Source organism: Sciurus vulgaris, assembly GCF_902686455.1.
Source record: "Sciurus vulgaris genome assembly, chromosome: 3".
Taxonomy (NCBI): Eukaryota; Metazoa; Chordata; class Mammalia; order Rodentia; family Sciuridae; genus Sciurus; species Sciurus vulgaris.
The window spans coordinates 174,993,381-175,017,380 of NC_136463.1; the positions used below are offsets into that span (position 1 = coordinate 174,993,381).

The 24,000-nt window shown below is 39.6% G+C and overlaps 1 protein-coding gene across 4 annotated transcripts in view; it reads right to left on the bottom strand.

The window, feature by feature from the left end:
• Positions 1-367: 367 nt before the first annotated feature.
• The window catches only part of AP1S3 (adaptor related protein complex 1 subunit sigma 3), a 56,288-nt gene continuing 32,655 nt past the window's right edge, over positions 368-24,000 (bottom strand). For 2 of the 4 annotated variants that reach the window (XM_079134823.1, XM_079134821.1), the window contains 4 exons: positions 16,385-16,563; positions 14,903-15,011; positions 7,057-7,194; positions 368-2,582 (listed from right to left, as the gene is read on the bottom strand). In XM_079134823.1, coding sequence (XP_078990949.1) covers positions 2,547-2,582; positions 7,057-7,194; positions 14,903-15,011; positions 16,385-16,563 — 462 coding nt within the window. In that variant the 3' untranslated portion in view covers positions 368-2,546. The remainder of the gene's footprint in view (positions 2,583-7,056; positions 7,195-14,902; positions 15,012-16,384; positions 16,564-24,000) is intronic. The other 2 variants (XM_079134824.1, XM_079134822.1) reach the window with 2 other exon arrangements.

Genomic DNA, 24,000 nt, shown 5'->3' on the forward strand with positions numbered 1-24,000 from the left:
TTATCATTATTTTAGGAGATCCCAAATGGGAATATATCCACCTTGCTTTATCACTGAAAATGTCAACTTTACATTTGTTAACAAAAGAGGAATTTTTGCTATATTTAAAGAATGACTGAATCATTAATTGCAGATAAAAAAATCAGATTATCAAAATGTGGGGGAATGGTGACCAGGAAGTCAGTAGGAACAAGAGCAGGACCTACTCTTCTCCCATTTGCTGTCCCTACTTGGGAAGTTTCCTCTTCAGGATAAGTACCAAGAAAATGATAGGAACTTGGTCAGAAATTAGGGGTAGCAATTTCAAGCATAAAAATGTGATTAAAAATTTATATTCATAACAACACATTCAAGTTGCTCATTAAAATTTTTAAAAATATTTTATTTGGAAGCATTATACAAACTGAATATTTATGATCTTTCCTTGCACTTGGTACTCTTGTTATAATTATATAATATAAAGAAAACATAATGACTATTTTCACCACAGCTCATAAAAGATGTCTCCAAAATTCCTCACACTTACCCCGGTGTGCCACAAAGACACAATCATTCTCTGTACGCAACAGGAAGTCTGAGAATACCTATGCACAGCTAGACAGTATTTAATATGGAATTATCCAGAATATATGCAGTACATTTAATGAGGTTCAAGAAAGACCTTCATCCAAAAATAATGGAAAGGAACCAGAAAAACTGTGATATATTTACAGGAAGTCCATCTTTACAAAATTGGCTTGAAAAACAAAGAGTTTTATCATACTTGCCAAAAAACAGTTAAAGCACAAAACTAAAGAAACAGTAAATACAGTGATAAAAAATGATAAGCTTCAATCTGATGCTATAATTGCAGTCGTATCATTAATTTGAGGAATAGGAGGTATTTAAAGCCCAGTGATTACTTCATGTGCTCATCTGAATGCTTTCCTTTAAGTAATGGTGATACTGGGGAATTGGTCAAGTTAGGCCTGTTCTCCTTCTCCCAACTTGCCTTTCCCCCTGAAGCACTCTACTGAGATGACCCACAGATGACACATTTCCAGCATGTTCTATGAGGGTGTGCCGTGCAGGCTCTGCTACAAAATCCAACAGCAAGCATGATCACCTTAAGAAAAGGACTAGGGGGTCCCTCACCACATTATGAGTGATACCATCCTGCGAGACCCACATTGAAAATGTACAGCTAAGACTTTAGAGAAAGGCACCAAGACAGAAGAGTGCAAGCTATTTCCCCATAAGGTGTCAGATCACATTTTTTGTTTTGTCTTGTTTTGTTTTGGTTTTTTGGTACCAAGGATTGAACCCAAGGCGCTAACCACTGAGAGTCTTGCTGAGTTGCTTAGGGCCTCTCTAAATTGCGAAGGCTGGCTTTGAACTCACAATCCTCCTGCCTCAGCCTCCTGAGCTACTAAGATTACAGGCCTGAGCCGCTATGCCCAGTTTGGATCACATTTAGTACCTAGTTATGTAGAATTGTCATTCCAGGAAGTACCAAGGTAACATATTTACTATAATGACCAGCAGCGCATTTTTGGGGCGGGGAGGAGGAAAATCATCTACCATTTAGGCTTCAATGATAGCTAGTAAATGCCCTAAGTAAGCCTAATAAGCAATGACTTCAAATATGTTAAATTTACATTAAAAATATTTGAAATAAAATCTCTCAATCAACTAAGAATGCTTGGAACATGAGAGATTTTTAAAATAGTAGTAGCAATAATAATTATTGCTATTGTTATTAATCCTTATCATACTATTCTTATAATAAAGAATGTCACAGGCACTATATCTATCTTTAAAAATCTTAATAAATATATAGAGTTTGTAGAAAACATAACTTTATTGGAATGTCCCTTATTTCAATTAAAAGGTAAAATTAAAACCTCAGCCTAGGTAGCAGCTTCTAAGGCATCAAAAACACTTGTTTAGTTCTATACTTTCTTTGGTTTATCTTCCCTAATTCCAATCCTGAAAAAAACAAATGAATTCAGAACATTAAAATAAGATACATTGTATCTGGTCTGAAATTACAGTATTATTAACTATTTGGAAAATATCTAGTATTAGGTATGAACTCAACTATTAACATGTTTGAACTAATATATACTTTTAAAAACTAAATATTTAGGAAAGGCATTAATAATATATACTTTACTTTCAGAATCATAAGTTATCAACAATACAGTTTTCAACCTGTCAGTAGGAGGTCATATGCAACAAAAATACATTGCAACCATTTTTTCAAAATTAGCTTTAAAACATCACATGGAGTTAAAATATTGCAAACAACTATTCATCTATTGGGTTATGCAACAGTTGTTTCAAGCAACCAGAGCCACAAGAAGTATGCATGTATAATATAATACAGATGTGTAGCAATTATAAATATATCATGCAGAACAACTTTAATTTGTGCTAGTTAACAAAGAGTCCCTTTAAGTTATTTTTGGCATGGTGCCAGAGGCTTTGTCAAGACTGACTGTAAGGCATTGCTTGTTTGTAAATTCACATCACATAGCACTTGGAGTCTTCAAGTAGATGTATGGTTAAAATGTAGGTTTGTTCATGTATTCTTCCATTGTCTGAAAGAGAACAATGAATTAGAACAATTTTCCCTTTAAGCCACTTCTGTAGAAAACAGTGAAATCTTTTTCATTCCCTTATATAATTTTTCACCATTATTGAAAAAAGTTTTCAAAAGCATTTGTGGGCATAAATCTTTGCATTCTGATAGAGAAAGGTGGCACAAAGTTTGAGTATCATTTGCACACATGACCATATGGCTGGAACTGCATAACTTTCAACTGAGAAAAAGCTACGCTTGATCTGCTGAAAGGCCAAAGCCACACCTGCCGAGAAGCACTGTTGACTCAAGGTGAACGTGTCTGCTAAAGGGTCACGAGAACCACATCCAGGCACGTGTCTAGGGAGGCCTGAAGGGCACTTGTCGAGCACATGACCTGCTTCTACATTGTACAGAACATCCTTAGTACACTTACTGCCAAGACAGAAATGATAAACACACCATGATTCTGCAGAACTGTGGCCATGTGTTTTGAAAGGCTTTCCTCCAAAGTATACAAATCATGTTTCTTCATCCTACTCATCAGTTACCAACATTTGCTAACAAGGCACAGGGCCATATTTCTTTTCTAGCACTTTTTTGTGTGTGTTTGAAGAAATTCACATTACAGGTATAATAAGTTGTAAGCTCTATACTGTACAAGATGGGGTGACTTTCTCTCACCCGCCCTCTCTCTGCAAACACATATGTTTGTGAAACACCACAGCCCCAGGTTGAATCAATATAAGAGCTCAAAAGGGCAGCAAGTCCTTCTTTGGTAACACCCTGCCTCTTCCATGCTGAGTTGACATCAGTTCTGCTAGCAATAGCTGCCTCACTTTCTTGAGCTCAGACCTCATCAGAACCTGCCAGGAGAGACACAGACAGCATGAGCCAAATAGAGCAAGGTCACTGGCCAAGCACGATGGCCAGGGGGAGACCACAGTTAGAAGTCAGGTTTCCCAACTGCTTTCACCTGCCTTCTAGAATTCAGTACTCCTCTGCTGAAAATACTGATACTCAATCATCCACACTTTCTTCAAAGCTCTTAGGCCTTCTGAATAAGCACTGGCCAATACAAGCTCACAGCCCTAAGGCTTGTGTCCTGCATCTCTTCCTCAAGATGCTGTCCATGTCTTTTAACTGAGCTGGGGTATCACACTGGCCAGCAGCCCACGTCAGGAGTTCACACCCTTGTGAAAGGAACACAAAATTACAAATATCAAATGAAGTATAAAGATTACCTGAAATGATGAAAGATTAGTAATATTAAAAAGATGGCAAGTATCACAAAATCCAGAAAGAGCATGGTATTCTCATTAATTAACTGTTGATACTCTTCTAACACATCATATTCACTTTAATCTCTGCAGTTAAAATACCTTACTTTTGCAAATTTGACTAAAAGGCATGACAATATGAGTACATTGCCAGTTCCATTCTGCAGCCTTGAGGAAGCCTGAGCCAAAGGCTCTGACTGGCCCCTAGCTGTCGGCACTGCTAACACTACCAGATGACACAGGCTGCTAAACGCTGTGCTGACTGCCCTGTCTGAGCCTGACTATCACTCAAGCTACATGAACCAGTAACCTAAGGGGTGGTATTTTCTGGAGCTTGGTACTTAAAAGGTTTGGAACAGACTTTTAAAATAGATACATCCTTAAAGAGTTCTGCTCTTACCTTTGCTAGAAGAGGGTTAGAGTGTGTACCTTGGGACACCTTCTGGCTGTATCTTGTGGTTCTGCACTGTACACACTATGCCTATTACACTCTGGTTTGGCTTAGCTGTTAATGTGCTAAGAATAGTGAGACAGTGTTGGGGTACACTGAACAGGTTGCTCCTACATCCACACTACACACGAGGCATCCTATTGCTTGAGCTCTTGGGGTACCATTTGACTTTCCCTTCTTTACATGACCTCTTAGTCTGTGTAAGACATCTGCTGATGGCCGCCCCCACTGGTAATCCTAGGAATTGCAACCCCTGTAGTAGCTACTGTCTTCCTTCATGATTTCCTTTTCCTTCTAACAACTTCACGTCATCATATCCACATTGTTACTCCTCCCAAATACGTCATCCTCAACCAATTAAACTTTGACTTTCCCTATTATCAACATCTAGCCCCAGTACACTCAGAATTAGTCTTGAGCATCTGGAGTTTTGAGACTCTGAGACCATGAGGTCTCTTTATTAAATAAGTGAAGGTAGCTTATATTTATTTATTTTTCTCCTAAGAAACTTTTATTAGGTAGTTTGGGGAAAGACTCCAGATCTACTTGGAGGATCTACTTTGCTCTAAAAGTGAAAGTGATGTCATGAAGACCTTCCCTAGTCTACAGTAACATTTGCTTGGGGACAAAGGACAGGGAATAAAGAGAACAGTTTTGTTTTGTTCTTTTGTTTTTTGCCTTCAAGCAATTATTTTCTCCCACTCATTCTAAACTTTCAGAAGCAGGCAAGATGGATGAAGTTAATTTTCAGCAAGCTCACCAAAATGCCCATGGACTGCACTGAAGTGAGGATCTGAGCCCCAAAGGACACTAGTGACACGTTCTCTATTTGTGGGTGCTGTTGATTCAATCAGTGCTTTTTAAGGGTAGCGTGACATTGCTACTCACTGGGGGACATAGGTTAAATGCAGGTCCCCTGAGACCCACCAATCAAGACTGCCCATTCAATCACCAGGGACATGAACCACCATCTTCCTTAATGTGAAAGAGCTCACTCTTAAAATACCTGCTTCCCATATTTAGTTGGACTAGAAATACCACATTTACTGCAAGCTCTTTAAAACTCTCTTTACTACAAAGGGGAGAATTTCAAAATAATCCAGGTATGATTTGACCCCGATTCAAGAAGCTTTAATTACTGAAGTACCAAAGACCCTGCAAGGAGTCTGTTTCTCCTATACGGAGATTCCACATTAAGGACCCTGAGGATACCATTTTAAATAACCTCTCCTTCTTCCTCTCCCTGCTGTACTCCTCCGCCAGCATATTTTACAAAATGCTATTCCATTGGGATTTCCAAACCACAGATTTCTCTAGTACTTTGTAAAAATCCCTTCTGGTGGCATTTGGAGAGAGCCAAATAAACATTAGAGAATTGAAATTTATTTTTAAGGTGAGCACACCTCTGGTAATGAATTCATGGTCTCACATGGAGGCACACAGAGCTGCTCAGGGGTGCCCACTCAAACACATGTCCTTCTTCACGTCTGCTCCTCTGAGGACTGATGCCCTCCATGGTCAGGAGCAAGAAAACAGCTCAAAGGATTGTCGAACATTCTGGGAAATCATGCCTAATGTTGTTTTATTAATTTAATCGACCTCTTATTTCCAAATAGCAGGAAGAATGGCTATAATGCCAATATTGAAAAGGTATTCAATGATGCTCTGAATCCTCTTGACCTGCTGTTATGAAAACAGAAAGATGCAAAGACCCCCACTGATGTGGGAGAAGGACCTAGCAATGGCAGAACTGGGATGGAACACAGCCCCCCAGACATATGCCTGAGCAGGAACTGGTCAGATCATCTGGTTTGGGAGAGCAGAGGTCAGTGGAGCTAAGTGCTCTTCATCACACTGTCCGAGGGAGAACTGGAGGAGCTGACATGGGCTCAGTTCCCCATTAGACACAATGCAAATTTGGGCTACTTCTAAAAGAAAAATCCCACAACATAAGAACCACAGAGAGTCAGGGGCAGTACCAAATGGATTCTTCAGAGCCCATTTATATCTTGGCAAGCATCCACAGTGCTTCCAATTTATTTATGCAAACAGGAGCACATGTGTGGCCTTCCCAGGAGGTGTAAGAAATTTTAATTAAAATGATGAATGCCATGTTCAATAACAGAGCCCTAATATTCCTGGCAAATGAAATAACTATGTACTGCTATTCTCCCTTCCTAGGCAGCACAGATATTTCAATGAAAGGTTTTTTTATATACATCTCATAACATGATTTTTGCAAGGAATAGCACCAAGAATTTGATACCTTTTGGACAGGAAGGTATCCTAACATTAAAAAGTTCAGCCAAACAGGACCCATCTTCTTGGGTTCAAATCTCTATTGCGCATTTAAGAACTGTGTAAACCTGAGCAGTTCACTTAATTTTTTTCATGTCTCTATTTACTCATCTGTAAAATGGGATAACAATAACAGCTACTTCTCAGAGTTACTGAAAGAAATAAGCCAATATGTGTGAACTGCACAGGAACTACACTCAGCACAAAGTACCAACAGAATGTTGGTTAGTATTGTAATTTTTTTGAACCCAGAGTCATGTTCAACTACATTCCCAGCCCATTTTATTTTTTGAGACAGAATGTCCCCAAGTTGCCCAGGTGCTGGACTTGAACTTGCAATCCTCTTGCCTTAGTCTCCTGATAGCTGGGATTACAGGGTCACCTGGCCTGATAGTATAATTATCAACAATATCATCACTGTCATTGTCATCATCTTTACCTATGTCATGAAAAATTGTACTGACCTCTTGCAACATATCAGAGTCTTCAATGGCTTTGACAGCAGTTTTCTTGGATGTTTCCTGAATTTCTCCACCTATTATAAATTCATCAAGGATAAAATATGCCTTTTCAAAATTAAAGATAATATCCAGCTCGCAGACCTGGTAGGACAAAAACAAATGTTTTGATAAAGTGGCAATAGCAGCAATGGAAATCCTCATCAGCATTCCCAGCTTCCCAACGGCTGCACCCATGCAACACACCAAAGACAAAATCAGATGGCATTTTAAGCACAGAAAAACAGAACTAGGGAACCCTAGGCCTTTAATAAAAGTAAAACCACATTCTATTAAAGCAGAACATGTCCTTAGAAAATAATGTTTCGTGCTGCAACAAGAAATTTGAGGCTCAGTAGAGGAGCGGGGCTGCTCAGTTCTTCCATCCATCTGCAGCAAATAAGAGTTGATTCCAAATAAGAGTGCTTCAGGCATGAGGGAGAATTTCATTTCTCCAACCCTCTGGTCAAAAAAATCTTGGCTTTAGTTTTAGGATTATGTCCTAGCTTTAGAAGCTCACTCTGCAAATTAGCTCAACATTACTAATTTTTCTCAAAATTAGTCCATAAAACAGTGGTTTTCAAAATACGGAGTATATCAAACTCACACATAAGCCCCATCCCCAGGGTTTCTGGGTCAGGGTCAGAGTGCACTGCTAACAGATTCCTATGGGATGCCGATGTTTCTGGCCAGCAGGACTTCACGTTAAGAACCACTGTCACGACTACTGTACAGTCTGACAGATCTTGGTGTGTAAGCATAGGAAGTGCCAAAGCTACTCTCATAATCCCAGTTGGGCTCTTTCCAAGGCTTGCACCAGACAGCAGCTCGAGCGCTATCCTTGCGGGCTTTCTCCCTCCTTATTCTGGAACTCTCTGACATTTGACCTTCTCTTTGCACTCACAGTACACCTACCCACCTGAAGCTTCCTCTTCTTGTTGGCTCATTCAAGGTCTCCAGTCCTCCACCACACTGACCTCTCTCGGCAGCATTCCATACATTTCGCCAACCTGCCTCTTGGACCTCCTCTCCTTGTTCCCCTGACCTTGGCACTCTCACTAATGCCTATCCACCTCTACTTTGATGATTCTTCCGTAGGTTCCTTGGATGGTTTGCCTCCTCCTTCCCATTGAGGAAGTATTTATGGAGTATTGGGACCTATCAGTCATCAGAACAGATGACATCTCTGCCACACGTTGCTTTCATTGTGGCCATTCATCTTCTCCTGAAACATTACTGTTCCTCAACACAGCCTCTTCTCTTTGAAATATACACATTCTCCCAGATGATCTCATTGGCTCTCAGCGCTCTGCTCAGCACACAGGTGGCTCAACACACTCAGATGTCCAACCCTGATCTCCATCTGGGGCATGAGGCTAGACATTTCTATCTGGGTATTCCTCCGTCCAGATCATCATGCCGAGAATTGTTCTGACCTCTTTCTAATTGCTCATTCTAGAGTCCAGTTCCTTTTCCCCTCCCTCCATTCTTCTCCATCCCTTGGGCTTGCCCTCTCCACTGAGTAACCGATTCCTATAGACTCTATCATCTAAATAAATCCCTATTTTCCCCCACCCCCTGCTCCACTTCCCAGCTGCTCAGGCCTGCAACACCTCTCACTGGGACCCTTGCGATGAACTTCTAGGTGGTGTCTGTGCCTGCTCAGGACCATCCATCACTCACACAGCTAAAACACTGACCTCATGCCTCCTCTGCATGAGGTCATGTTCAGGACAAAGTCCAGTTCCTCAGCTGGCATACAGGAATCTTGACTACCCAGCCCAGACCTTGGTCTCTACTCTCCTGTGACAATGCTTATCCTGGGCTAGAGCCACACATACCAACAACGCCATGTTCTTTCCTGCCTTCACCCTGCACATTCCAGCAATTCCTAGAATGTTCTCCCAAATTCCCTTTCCTTTATTTTGCTGCTGGCAAAACCAAGCTCATATTTCAAAGTCAAATTGAAAAATCCTGGAGGTAGTGAGTCCCCAAATCCTCTTTTCCACATTCAGATTCCACATGGCTTCCTCTATATTCTTACTTCTGTCCACTGACATGCGCTAACCTACTGGCCATTAAACACCCCTCCATACTCCAAGCTCAAGGCAGAGACCCTGTTTTGTCAGCTTTGTATCCCTGAAATCTGGCACACAGTACGTCACAATAGTGGTGGGAGGCAGTGAATCCAGAGTAAGTGAATGAGTTGGCCACCTACAGGCTTAGTGTCTATCATACTGGGGATTAAACAATTCTCTGATTCTACCAAATGCTATCACTTTATATAAAATGTGTGTCAATATTTTAGCAAATTCTTCCATATATTTAGGATTTACATCAATAAACTTGCAGACTCTACAACACAGAACTGGTTTGTGTTGACAGATACAAGTGAATCTAGAAGCATATGAACAAATGTGTGTAACACCACCATAATGAATGGCCAACTCAGAAAAACTCATCTAACTCATTAGCAAAGGTTACAGTCTCCTCATTCACTAGAAAACATTAAATTAATAATAAGTGCATAGATAGGAAAACAGTTATCTGTATTTATCCCTTCCTCCCTCAAGAGTCTCTCTTTATGTGTGATAAGTGTACCCACAGAAATATACATGAATAACTTCAAAATTAAAATCTATTCACTGAAACATGACCCTATAAATTCCTAAACTAACAAGTTTCCCTCTTGAGACCCACCATAAGGGAGAAAATGGCATGATACAAGGGTATGTCCTCAGTTTATGAACTCTTTCTTTTACTTCTCATTATAAGAATTTGAATGAGAGTGGAATGAAGCTTTCCAAGTGAAAATTTGGAGAGATCAGAAAATGGTGTGCACCCTGCACCACTGTTAAGCAAGGGGAAATTACAGCACACACTGGGGAAGATATTCTCAACACAAATGATATGAGGGGGGCGGAGAGTGTCTGTGATATAGAAAGAATTCTTGCAAATCCCTAAGATAAATATTGCAATTGGAAAAGAAATTTTTTACAAGTAAAGACTGTCAAAAAACAATTCAGACAAGACAAGGAAGGGGAAATGCCAGGACACATCTAATATGGCTTGCAGCTCACTAGAAATCAGAGAAATGCAAATGTAAATTAAAAACATTCACTGCTGGTGATGTATGGATACATAGGTATGCGCACACACTGTTAGTGGAATTTATAAATTTTATAGACTATCTCAGGGTATCGAATTATAGTATCCATCAAATGTAAACATTGTAAAAATTTCACCAAGAATTTCTCATATTATACTCAAACCAATGCACCATAATACAATGAACACCAAGATTACAGTAGTATCATTTATAATAATAATTTGAAACAACCTAAAGTCTATCCAAAGGAAGTTGTCTAAGTAATGTATGTATACACCCACAGTGGCATGGAAATTCTATATAGGCGTCAGAAAGAAGGAGATTTACATGGACAGATATGGAAAGAGTTCCAAGAAAGACTTGTAAGGAACAAAAAGAAAGTTGCAGAGTCACATGCATAATATAATCCCATTTATCTAAGAAAGAAATTATATATGTCTTGGAGGATCTGAAAAATGTGCATTACTTTGAAATTTTCAGCACTATAAATAAACAAAAGAAATCACAGCAGATGAGACAGCCACACACAGGAAAGAAGGTACAGATAAGCAATTACCAGAGGTCAGAAGAGGCAGAAGTCAGGAGTTACAGGAGCAATAGAGGAGGAACCTTAGAGTTCAAGGCAGATGTAGACCAGGAATCCAAGACAGACAGGAGCCTCATCAGGACAAACCAGCAATCAGAGTCTAGCAAGTGGACCCAACAAATACTAATGCAAGTTCTCTAGGAACTTGTGACACTCCACTCTGAGAGCAGCACCCATCCCCAGGCCTGTGGGGTCTTCCTGCAGCCATGGGCATGGAATTTACTGCACCTAGTTTCAAGGGATGAGAATAAGATAAGGTGGTATGCAGAGTCAGTTTCATGAAAAACATACATAGCATCGATATCCAGTTACTACCTCTAGCTCATTAAGAGAAATGAATGCACAAGTTCATTGTCATTACAGAGGATGCAACAAATAAGCAACTATTTCATATGCAGCAACTTCAAAATGCTACTGTATGGTTAATCTTTGAGACTAACTCCATCTGAGAATAATAGATAACATCCCAAGAGAACCTTATGCAAAATTCAAGGTTTTTCAGTTACTGCTTAATTACTCAAACATTCTAAATTCCACCTTAAGATTCTGTCTCTTAAGAGACTCCACTCCACCTAATTATGTAAATATCTGTGGCTTCCTGTACCATGTACCATGTTAATATACATGTGAACCTCTTCACTTATTTTTCCCCATGTATCTGTAGAATTCAGAATGAAGTTTACAACAGCAGAAACTTGATCATGACTTCCCTAGTCTGTGTTTTACTATAATATGTCTTGTAGGTCTTCTCTTTTGGCAGAAGCCATACTTCAGTGAGGTTATTTCTGGTGTTTAACTAACTAAATTATTTTGGGTCGAGTCTAAGAAGCACCTACTCTTAACTGAATCTTGTTCTAAAGTAAATACAAAAAGTTTCAAACTGCATGCAGGAAATGCTTCAAACAATAAGAAACTACATAAATACTATAAAGCTGTGTATAAAATAAAAATAGTTGTAATGCAACAAACAACTATACAGCAATTTAGAGTTTATAAAGTTTTGCTCTTCACTTTCTTTTTGACCCTCATAGTGAGCAGCACCATGAGGCTAGCAAAGCAAATACTTCTATTAACCTTTTTGAGTATCATTTTTCTCATCTGTAAAATGGAGATAGATGCTGGGTCTCAAATCATGGGTGGGTTAGTGGGCAAGCTGACACCTGGACTTGGCAGGATGCATAGTGGTCCCTACATTAAGTTCAAAAGCTTGCTGGGATGGCCACATCTGGATACTCTGAGTGCCTCAGTAAAACTTCATATCACAATCTGTAATGGAAAATTTGGTAGGTGTCTAAATCCTCAGACCCTTATCTACTATGAGACTCTAAGGCATTTCTTCTTAGCCTCTATAAATTGGGGTTAATGCTACTTACTGAAGATCGAAAGATTAACTAGTTAATCCTTGTAAATCTCCTTGGAATTGAAAAGTGCTAAAAAATACATAACTTAAATTAGTAACCAGAGATTTTGATTTATCTGTCTTTGGAAGATAATATTTTCCGGAGTTATAAGAGAAGCTGAGTACAATGCTTTGCCTTGGATAATAAAAGGGCATGGTTCAAGGAAACCTTTGGTATTAACACAAGAGGGAAAGAAAACCAAAGAGAAATATATTATTTCTGAGATGATGTCAATGAAAGTCGGCAGTAGAAGACTTTGCTCATCACTGTTAATTAATAAGAATTGAACACCTAGTGGGCACATAGCCTTGAAGGGCTCTTAGCTGCTCTTAGCTTAATGAAAGATTCATTGAATTTTTTAGTGAATTAAATTTTGGCTCATGACAAAGATAGAGCTTCTAAAGGATACTAGAATAGGCTGGAAAATTAATGTTAGAGAACTGGGAATTCACTCTGATTTTCCTTATACTTTGGGCAGAACATTGGTGAAGGTCATTCAAATTCTCTTGAGAAGTGACATGCTCTGAAATATCTGGTTGAATTTTGGTTAGATACACAGAGATCAAAATTCAGCCTCAGTTCACATTATCACATTTGGTTTAATCTAAGAAAACATAACAGGTCAAATCAGAGTTCAGAAACAAGGAAGAGAAGACAGGTGAGGAAATTTTGGACTTCAGAAAACTCTTCCAGGTAGATCCTTGCCAAAGGCCATGTCTGCAGTTTACTTCAAAGGAAAGTACCGAAATGCTAGAATTCCTAGAAATAAAAGAAAGTGTTAAATCGTCTCACATTTGAAAACATGTTACTGTGCATCTGCAAATTGCATTTTAAAAAATGAAAACTCGAGAAGTAGGAGAAAGAGAAAGAAAAGATGTCATAGCTATCTTATTACTTCTATATTGTCCAACTACTGAAATCCCTGAAGCAGCATTTTAGGACTAAAACATCATTTACAAGGGGAAAAAGAAAGGGGAAAGGAGGGAAAGGAAATTCTTTCAGAACCCCTCCCAGGGCTCATTCTCATGAAAACTACTTGCAACAAATCTGATAAAGCCCTGGCCAACTCTGCAAATACTGCTTATTTTATTACAGGGAACACAGACGACTCTTCTGGGGGCGAATTCTCCTAAATTCTCTTGATTAAAAAAAAAAAAATCTTTAGCGAGCAAGGGGATAGAGCAGAGAATATGACTGAGAGAAAATCATTTTCCAAACCCAATGATCTGTTTCTTGAAACGATGAACTAGATTAAATGTTTCTGGAGCATTTGCTAAAATCTGGCTCTGAGCCGATTACAGTGGATGGAAGAAAACAACCAAGTCATAGGTCAGGACTTCTGTGATTTGCAACTTGGTGGTGAGGTAGCTCTTATGTCCGGGGTACTCCAACCTGGGCCATGTCCTGAAGGACTGGTTATAGCAGGTATACACAGCAAGGAATATCACAAGTTTAGAAGAGCGGTCAGGGACTGAGTTCTGAAAGCTGAAATGCCAAACTGGGAGGTTTGAATTTTATTCATGACCGATAATGAAAAATGACTGCAAAGGGGATGCCACACCCAGATTCGTGTGTTCTAAGAAAGATGGTCAAGAAAGAAACAGAGAAGAACCCAGGAACAGAAAGGACCAAATGGGAAGTTTAGAAAGAACGGCAAAACTGAAATCCCAGGTAAACCTGTACTAGTGAGAATGGAAAGGAGGAAATGAATTATAGGCCAATTTGAATAGACAGAGGTGGATTCTACAAAAGGGTAGAGAAAGACAAAAGAACCCTATCCATTGGAACATAATACATTCCAGCTACAAGATGAAACGGGTTTGGTTCTAGACTGCGTAAAGTCCAGTGAAGCCCATCGCCAGAGGAGCAGAGAAGAGCCAGCTGGTGAAAGACTTCCAGGAGAAAGAATCAGTGGATATACCAGGAGAGTAGGAAGAGAAGCAGGGCATTTAGAGGACAAGGCACAAAGGACAAGAATCAGCAGAAATCAATGTCAGAGCAAAATAAAGAGGGAACTTAAAGAATGCATTGCAACGAGGAAGAATCTGGTGCTGAGGAGAGGGGAGAGCAGGTGAGGACTTAGAAAATGTCACTGATGTGGACCAGCAGGGATTGCTTAGTGGTGACTTTGTGATCGCTCTGGAGCAAAAAAGGTGGAACCCAGGCTGTACCCTAGCGCTGAATGAATAGGTTCTGAAGGTGCAGGCAGATATGGTATGATATGATATAAGCATAATACTGGTATAGTGTGTTACTTAGCAGCAAATGCTAAAGGATTATGGAACAGCAATGGGAACAGAAAGGATTTGGATTTTTTTCTGTTTGGTGTTTTATTTTTCCTTACATGTTGACAACTTTAAAGAATATTTGTAGAGTGGGGGGAAAAAAAAAAAAAAACAACAGAAAAGGGATGAAAAGTCAAAAGAGAAAAAGATTTCAAAACCGGTAAGGAATAAGGAAGAGAGGGTCAAGGACTCTTCATGATTAAGCTCTGGTTCACTGAAACAAGGTCTCCTGTGTAACTGTGGTCTGAAGGTAAAGACACACCCCCTCCAGAAAGGTTTGTCTTTCATTTACTAAGAATGACAGGTAGGGAGAAAAACTGTGTTCTGATCCAACGTGGACTAGTACAATCCTGGGAACAAATGCAATTCATGTTTTAACTTGAGAAAGAGGAGGAGATGGAGCCTGATTCTAACAGGTCAGAGGAACACTTACATTTCCAAAGTATTTGTCCAGCAGCTCCACGTAACGATGAACAATCTCTAGTGTCAAGAGCTCATTGTCTTGATTTTCTACTGCACAGCAAAAATATAAACTAGCATACCTCGAAAAAAAATAAAAGCAAAATTGGATGAGACGTTCAACAACCAAAAGATGGTTTTCCTCAATGAATACCCAGTCCTTCCTCTTCTCCAGAGATTCTCCCCTTCCAAGATTGAAGTTATTATTCATCACATCCAGTATGTTCCCCATATATAAAACAGAATATATATAAATATTGTGGTGATTAGGTCAGTTCTGTTAGTTACATGAATGGCTCTCAACACAATGTTACCTTGAAGAGCTATTATCAGGGGGACAGAATCCTTTGGTCCCTCGTAATCAGTGTTTGCTCACATACCCCTCTGGCTTGTAAATTGTCCTTTGTAAAATCCAAACCCCTGACCTATGCTCTCAGGGGCCCTTGCTCCCCACCATCTCACTTCATAAGGCACTTCAGTCTTCATATATGCATCCCTCGATTTATCAAGCTGTAAGTGTAGACCCAGCAGAAGGAGCTTTGTCCAGCACCTGCTGCTAACTTACTCTATTAAATATCAGTCTGCAGAGGTCACCTCTATTTTTCCCACTGGGTATCATAAGCACCCTCTGCAAGGACACTTCTAATGTGTGCTTTCCTCCTGGAAAACATCACACCATAGTATGAGGTTGGATGCAGGGTCAGGTCAGCCATGTTTGGTCCTGCTTACACATCCATCTTCTGGTCTTCATAGGCAAAATCGATACCTCCAAGCCTCAGTGTTCTTATTTACAGAGATTCCTTTCTAGTATAGTCTCGCCATTTCAAACAGATGCAGTAAAATTATATATATATATAATATATATATATATATATATTATATATATATAGGCTTTAAAGCCAGAAATATCTGAATTTTCTGGTTCTATTCATTATCAGTCAGTTACTGTGACTGGAAACTAATTCCTTAAACTATGCCCTCAGTTTACCCAACTATAAATATGAATAATATGTATAATAAAAGCTGCTCCATTAAATACAGTCCCCTTCTCTCTAATACATTAACCTGCATTTTCTCCATAGCATTTGTTACTCACTGAAAATCTCTTATTTATCTAAAATAATGAGTACACTCTGTGACAACAGGAGTGTTACTTGTCTGTATCTGCAGCTGTTAGATATGATGCCAGGAACATGTCAGGGACTCATCAAATATTTCTTGAATGCATCTATGCACAATCAACATATAATTCTAGTCTTCAGAATCTATCCTAATGCAAGGAAGTCATTTCGGAAATAAGAGTTCTTAGCTTGTTAGCTTAATAGTACAAATAATGAAGCCCCAGCCTTCAAAGACTTCAGGAAACGATGGAATTGGTGTTGCAATCTAAAAGGTTCACCATTAGAACAAACTAAAGCAACAATGAGAAATCCAGTTCTCATAAAGTTACTCACACCTTTTATAAACAAGTTTTAGCTCCTTCCAGTCAATAAAACTGCTTGTCCTGTGACCACGAGAGAGAATGATCTGAACAATTTCCCGGGTGACCTTTTTCCTTTCTTTGTCAGGGAGGGTGATGTACCATTTCTGCAGCCGCAATTTCCCTTGTCGACTGAAGAGCAATATGAAATGTATCTAGAACAAATAAAGGACGGGGAAAACCAGAACTTGGTCAACTGAGTCATTCTGCATAGATACAGAAGAAATTCAGTAGCTAGGTTCACATAGGAATATAAGTCAGAAGAGATGAGAAACACCATCGTGAAAATGATCTCACGTGACAAATGACATTTAACTCATCAAAAAAAAAAAAAAAGTAATGTGTACATCACAAACATAGCTTACTTCTACGACAGGGGAAGGATTCTGTTTTAAACTTCTATTTCTTTTAAGATTTCTATGTTCATTTAACGAAAAATATATCAAGGATGTAGTAGTAGTCTCTGAAGAAAATAAGCAGGGCAGGAAGAACGTTAAAAACAGTGGAAGGATTTCCTTTAAAAATTACATCCTAGTTCCAGATTACAATTATGTAATGATAATAATAATGATAATACAGAAATAAAGGAGAGAAGGAAAGAAAATGAGGATGAAGCTAGAGGAAGAGAAATGGAGAAGGGGACCATATTTCAGTCTTAAATGTGAACACTGCATTTTACTTTGTGGGCTCCTTGGTTGAGAGCTTTGGCTCAGCCATCTCAAGTTGCAACTGTCCTTGGCATCATGGCAGATTTTTAAAAAATTTAGATAGCATGATGGCTATACTAGGAAGCAGCCTGATTTTATTTCCAAACGTTTCAAAATGTGTATTTGCAATGAAGGTTCATATTTAAATAAATTCTAAAAGTTCTCAGTAAGGGGAAGACATTGTAACACCTAGAAATTTACTTCTGGCACTTGGGATATATGATAGATTTTATTTTTGGAAATTGTCTGATGGTGGATGTTTATCATAGGAGAGATTATATTTTCTCAACCCATAGTTTTGAAAGGTCAGGCTTAAAAATCATTATTTTGTTTTCTAAAAAGTAAAATGCATTGCTTCAGTTAAATGGAGGGGAAAATATATGCTGAACCAAAATAATTACATTACATTTTTTTTTTTTTTTTTTACAAATTAAATACTCAACTATTCTTTTACTGAAGAGGGTTGGCTCTGAATGTCATGACTTAGGCCTAACATCTCCCAAGGTGTGATAGCTGGGGCCCAGATTAAGCCAGTTCTTCCTTCAGAGCTTCCCATAACCCCAACCTATAGAATGTGAGGTCTTAATAACTAATTTTCTGTCCTAGAAAGAAAACATCCATTACAGCAAGGTCCTGAGGACTCAGACATTCACAGATGACGAGAAACCAAATTAAAAAGCCCTCCTTACTCTGCAGCTTTAAGAAAAAACACCCTCAAACTGAAATTTTAAATATCTGCTTTACACAGAACACTTTCTTAAATACCCATTTCACCATCAGCACAGGTATAAATAACTCAGTAATGGACCACAGTAGCTATTTCCTAGGAATCGTACTGAGAAGGGTGTTTTTGCTTCCCAGAGATATCATGAAAGTGACTGTCATTCTGTAAGTAGAAAATGAATGGCTATGAGATCAGAAACCTCAAGTTCTGAGCCTTCCTCTCAAGATCACTGCCAGTAGATGAGACTATTCAACCCCGCGTCTAGTGAATGGTCAGATTTTCACTAGGGAAATGAAATTCATATATTTGATGGCTATTCACTTTAATTTCCTGTAAGAAAGATATTTTTCTTCCCATCTAATTTAAACCTCTTCTGTTATAGTTTAAGACAGCTTTTGTTGATTTTATCCACAAAGCATATACAAAAAGAATGTATCATTATCCTTTGAATAATAACTCTTTACCTATTGGAAGATGGCCTTTAAAGCTTCCCTTAGCATTTCTGTTTCAGAAAAAAAAAAAAATTCAATTTAGGGTTAGTGTTTTTTCCTTATTGGTTCTATTTTTGGAACTCATAATTATCATTGTCCAGAGTCCTTGGAGATCCTTCCTGGCCTAAATGTTATTTTAAGTTCAGATCAATGCTCTAAGTTCCATCCAGAGGCTCAAACTATTGCTAAGTTTTGTTTCCCTTTCCAGTTCTTCGATGTTATCAGCGGATCTCAGGATCAGGTGCCTGCATTAGCATGGATCAATAACGAAGAACAATGAACAAGGAGCAATTTTTCATCCAGCAAACAATTCAAAGCTCAAGGGTTGTCAGAATGTGATATGTACATCCATTCAACCTATGTAAAATACAAAAATGTGCACCAAGTCAAAACAAGCAGCAGAACAATTCAAGTTCATCCAAGAATTACATTGCCTCAGACAGGGTTGGAAGATCTGGTCCTTAAGTTCTGTTCTAGTGAAGAACCAGGCTTGTGCTGTGGAACCCAATACCTCACCAGACTCAACAGCATAGCTTGAGCAAACGGGAAAAATGAATTGTCGTGATTCACCTCCAGCAATTAACTTTATCCAGTTTATCAGTTTTAGTCCTTCAGGGCACACTTGACTAACATGTTTCAAGAGGTTAATCAAATACTGTTTTTGATTAGCATTAGTTTGAGAATAGGGAAAAAAAGGTAAGTGGGAATTTTTTTTCCCCAATATTTACAGATACAGTCAACTTCAATTCAAGTTGATATCAAAAACAAACTTCACCCAACTTCAGAAAACACCCCAATGTTCCTTTTCAATAATATTGTTGGGAAGAAAAGAGCAATAGGCTGGTAACACTCTCCAAAACATCTATAAAATCCATGTGTGTTGAGCAGGGTTGATGTGTTCCATTTGGCTCAGATGCTGAGCACAGGTAGGTACTTGGTTCCACAAAGACCTCCCATCTGCATCTCAAAAGGGGTTACTTCTGCCAGTCACAATTTTGAGGGGTCTAGTTCACAGATGGCCCCACAAATCCAAAAACGTCAGAAGAATCAAGCATTCCTTGCCCTCAGACTGTCCATGAGAGCAATCCCTCACATCATTGGGCAGAACCCCAAATTCTCAGCTTGACCCAGGATTTGAACTATTCTGGGTGTTTTCTTATTATATACTTTGGAAGCATGTCCAGGGCAGCACTGTGAGGCCTTTGAGGGAAGCACAAAGCAGACTAGTACCAACCTGACCTGAACCAGTGTTAGCGTCTTCTTTCTGTCTGATATATCTAGTGAGGCCTTCCAGTAGCGGGTTTAGTTCTTGAGATTTGCACACCTTCCTGCTCCTACCCTGGATCCATGCAATGGATCCATACCCAGCTTTCCAGAAGAGAAACATCCAGATTTTTTCCCAGTGTCAACACTCTCACACCAGGTGTACCACATTCTCAGGACCAGCTTGCACTCCAGGATCTGAGTCATGAATATGGAAGTACAGGACAGGTTCCTTCCTTCAAGTGCATCAACCCCACGGCCCCCTCCCCTGGTGGCTTGGACTAATGTGATCTATCACTTCACCTTGTTCCTCTGATCCTCACGTCCTCAGTCTCTTTTCCAAACTCTACAAGCCCATTGGCAACTTTGCAAATTCCTAGCCTGGAGCGACCCATCCATTTTCATCTTTCTTCTATACTAAGGTGTCAGATTTTTTCCTAAGAAAAACCAGAGAGAACCTCACAAGTTGGTATTACCATAAATGTATAGTTGCCCAGCTCAGCAGCAATTCCAGTGGTGCTTGGAAATTTTCCAGGTACCTAATAACATAAAGGACTTCCAAACCTCTCCCGCTTCTAGTCTCCACCTCAGTTGCTCTAAATTGCCACCATGCTCTTCGTGTCCCTATTTCTATCCTCACTCTCTGGCTCTGTGGATCTACTAGCTCCTCTCACACCCCCACACTCAACGTGCTTCCTTCCTATGTTGAGGAACATAGCATCTTCTTATTTCTAGCTTTCAACTCTCACCCACCTCTTCAGGAATGTAGCATCACACTCCCGTGCTTCCGATCTGTGCCACATCCTCTGGGACGCCTTACAATGCAGACGCTGAATAACTCTAAGTCTGCCTCATCTTTAAAACACAAAGGGCCTCTTTGGAACTCCAACCTTCCTGAAATGTGACTTAGCAGTAAGTCTCAAGGACCCAGTAAGTCTACATTTACAGTCTATCTCGAGAATTAGACTTAAAACAAATAAAAACTTAAAAAAAAAAAAAAGAAGAATGAACCCTAAATTGCAAATAAATATTTAGGAATTCTGTGTTTACTGCAATTCTTTAGAGTAACATAGAAAAAATAAATAAAACTAAAAATTATCTAAGTATCCAAAGATAGATTGATAGTTCTTCAATCATTTCAATGAAATAAGAATGCCTATGATACAATGTCAAATTTAAAAAATAAAAGCACATAAAATTGGGCAGGTAACCTTGTGCTATTAGCTAATACCCAAACGAGATCAAAATACCCAATAAGAACAGCTTAGAAGAGGAAGTTTATTTGGGCTCATGGGTCAACCAAGTCCACTGTTCTGGGCCCAAGATGAGGCAGCACATCATGGTGGAAGAGCATCACGGTAGAGGGAAGCTGCTCCCCTTATGGGAGCCAGTAAGCAGAAAGACAAGGGAAAGAGCTGCAGGGAAGATTACCCTTCCCAGGGCACACCACCAGGGACCCACCTTCTCCATCCATGTCCCTACGTGCCCCATCTGCCCAAGTTGCCACCAAGTGAGAAGGATGGACTGGTCAGGTTTAGCCCTCACAGTCTAGTCATATTCCTGCATCAACACAGGAGCTTCTGGGGACCACCTGACATCCAAACCATAACGGGCTTTATAGCAAAAGTGCAATATACTTGCAAAGACATTATATGAAGGAAATCTATTACTAATAGTTATTACATACTAATAGTTATTACTATTAATATTGGTTATTTTAGAATGTTATTTTCTTCTTTGTACTTGGATTTTCCACAATTCAGATGTATGATTCCATGACTACAAAAAAAAAAAATGCTTAATAAAAAGAATCTTAGCAATTTCAATAAAAATCAGCCAACATTCTCTGAAGGCCTAATACTAAGTAAATGCCAAAGTTCTTTCAACAAATAAAAATATACCTCAAAGAGATGGCATGCTATTCAGGGGAACCTGCAGTGTAGGAGAAGCAATAAGGTCTGTGTGGCAGCCAGTGGCTGTACAGGGGGAGAGGAGCAAGAAGAGTCGGAGCAGAGGACAGTGACAATATCCACACGATACTATGATGGTGGGCGCGTAGCATTACAAAAACTTCCAAATGGTTAGACTGTCCAGGACAAAAAGAGGACCTTAAAGCACTTTGGGTGCACTTACTACTGAGCAGATGGGTGATAATGATGAGTCAATACCGGTTCTTCAGACATCACAGATGTGTCCTTAGGTTCAGGGTGAAGACAAGGAGGGAGGCTGCAGGTGTTGGGGGAGGGGGATACAGGACCTCTGTGTGCCTTCTGCTCAATTTTGCTATGAGAACAGTTCTAAAAAATGATCTTTAGAAAATAAAAAAAATAAAAAGGAACACCAACTGGACCCAATGTCTCCTAGCCATAGGACTAAGACACCAGCCAGGTATAAAGACAAAGATGGTGGTCAAGGAGTATATACAAATGAGCATCACTGCCGTGGTGTTAGGACGGGGAAGCCCTAATCTTTATTTCTAATGTCAAAGCCATGTTATTTAATTCTGGCAACAAAATGAAGACATTGAGCCAAGGAGGAAGCACGAACGTGTGGTTTAGGGTTTCTGCACGTTACCTGGAGTGCTGTTTTGCAACATCAGGCTGTGACCTACTGTGTTGTAAAACAATGGAGCAGATCCCAATCACCTGTTTTTAGAGAAACAGAGCATAACAGAGGAGCGCGCCTCAGAGCGGTCACGCGAGTTAAGGGTTAAGTATTGTGTCCAGACACTTTGTTCCAATGGCATTGACATGTACATGGTAGAGGTACAAAACACATTTCTTGCTAGTGTTTGTGGCTAAAAGAAGGAGGAGGAGAAGAACGTGAAGGAATGGGGGAAAAGGAGAAGGAGAGAGAAGACAGGCATCCTGAACATAGCAACAAGGTCACTCACAACAGGTGCAAGAGTAAAAGAAATGTGAAACACGAGGCTGGTCAATACAGAAAAGCAACTTTTTATTTGGTGTTAATATTTAAACTCAAAAGAATGTTAGGTACCAGAAAGAAAAAGAAAACACACACACACACACACACACTTTTTTTCTTCCAAGTATGGGAAACAATTATTTGCATAGGACTCGGGATGTGCCAAACCATTATGTTTTAAACAGTTGGAAAGTCAACCTTCAAGAAGGGCAGTAAAGATTAAATAGCTCAAGTCCTTATGAAAAATAGAAGGATATCTCCTTTGAAGCAGGCATGAATTGAAACTTCTTTTTTGTCATGCTGACAAATTAAATAATCAAGTAAAATGGAGAAAAATACCTCCCTCAGTTACAGGTGTCGGTTTGAAAGCCCTTCATGGGGCAATCGACATCCTTACCTGGTTTTAAGATTAACCCAAGATAATCTCAAGAGAAATAATCACATCAGCAGCTAAAATAATTGGATTTCAGAGAGATCTGTTGGCATAAAGAATTTACTCATTTGGCCACTACTGTTGTGTGCCTAGGAGGCGCCCTGCAGAACAGACCCACGTCAGGGAACTGGCTGTCCACCTAGGAAGCTTATGACTGTGATAAGAAACCAAGAGAAACTTCAAGGTAAACACACAGGATTAAGGGCAGGCCTTTCTCTCCTCTCCTTTCCAAAATAATACCAATAGTGGCAACAGTGAAATTTAAAATAAATGCAGTAAGCCCCTAAGATTAAGAATGGCAGGGGAGGTGATGGTAGCCTTTGGAAGATGGAAAGGAGACAGAAATGTCATGAATGATTTCGTAAAAAAGGGGGAAGCTGCAACTTAAAAGGTGGTCTCCCGAGGGAAACCAGGCAACATCTGCCAGCAAATGCCGGAGAGCAACACTTGGAGCAACACGTATCCTCAGAAAACAGGGAGGCTGACCAGAAATCTTCCTGTGGAAAACTGGCATTTGCCACTGGCAGAATTTTCAGGGACAGCTCAGTGAGAATATAATGCATGTACATATACCTATGCACACACACACTGTGACATGTTTCCAATGGCTTTGTTCAAGGATACAGAAATTTAGTGAAGATCATGTGTTAGAAAACATCCGAACAGACATGGGACAAGCGTGCTGCACTATGACCTTGATGTCCCTAGGCAACAGGAGTTTCTCAGCTCCATTAAAATCCTGTGGGACCACTGCCACATACTGCTTCCATTCTTAACCAAAATCTTGCTATGTGGCACATGACCATACACTTAAGGGTTATGTCGACATTCAGAGGACTGGCATACACCGTCGAGGTCCTTAAGAAGAAACAGTTATAGATGCCTGCAACCCTCCTGGATCTTAAACCACATTCAGAGCCAGCAAAAGCTATACATCCTCATTCAAAAGCAAGTGCTTCTGAGCCTCCACCTCCAGCTTTGTTCTAAGATAAAATCTCTTCATTCAAGAAGCTGATTCTTATGCACTAGAGTTGTACATAGTGGTAGGA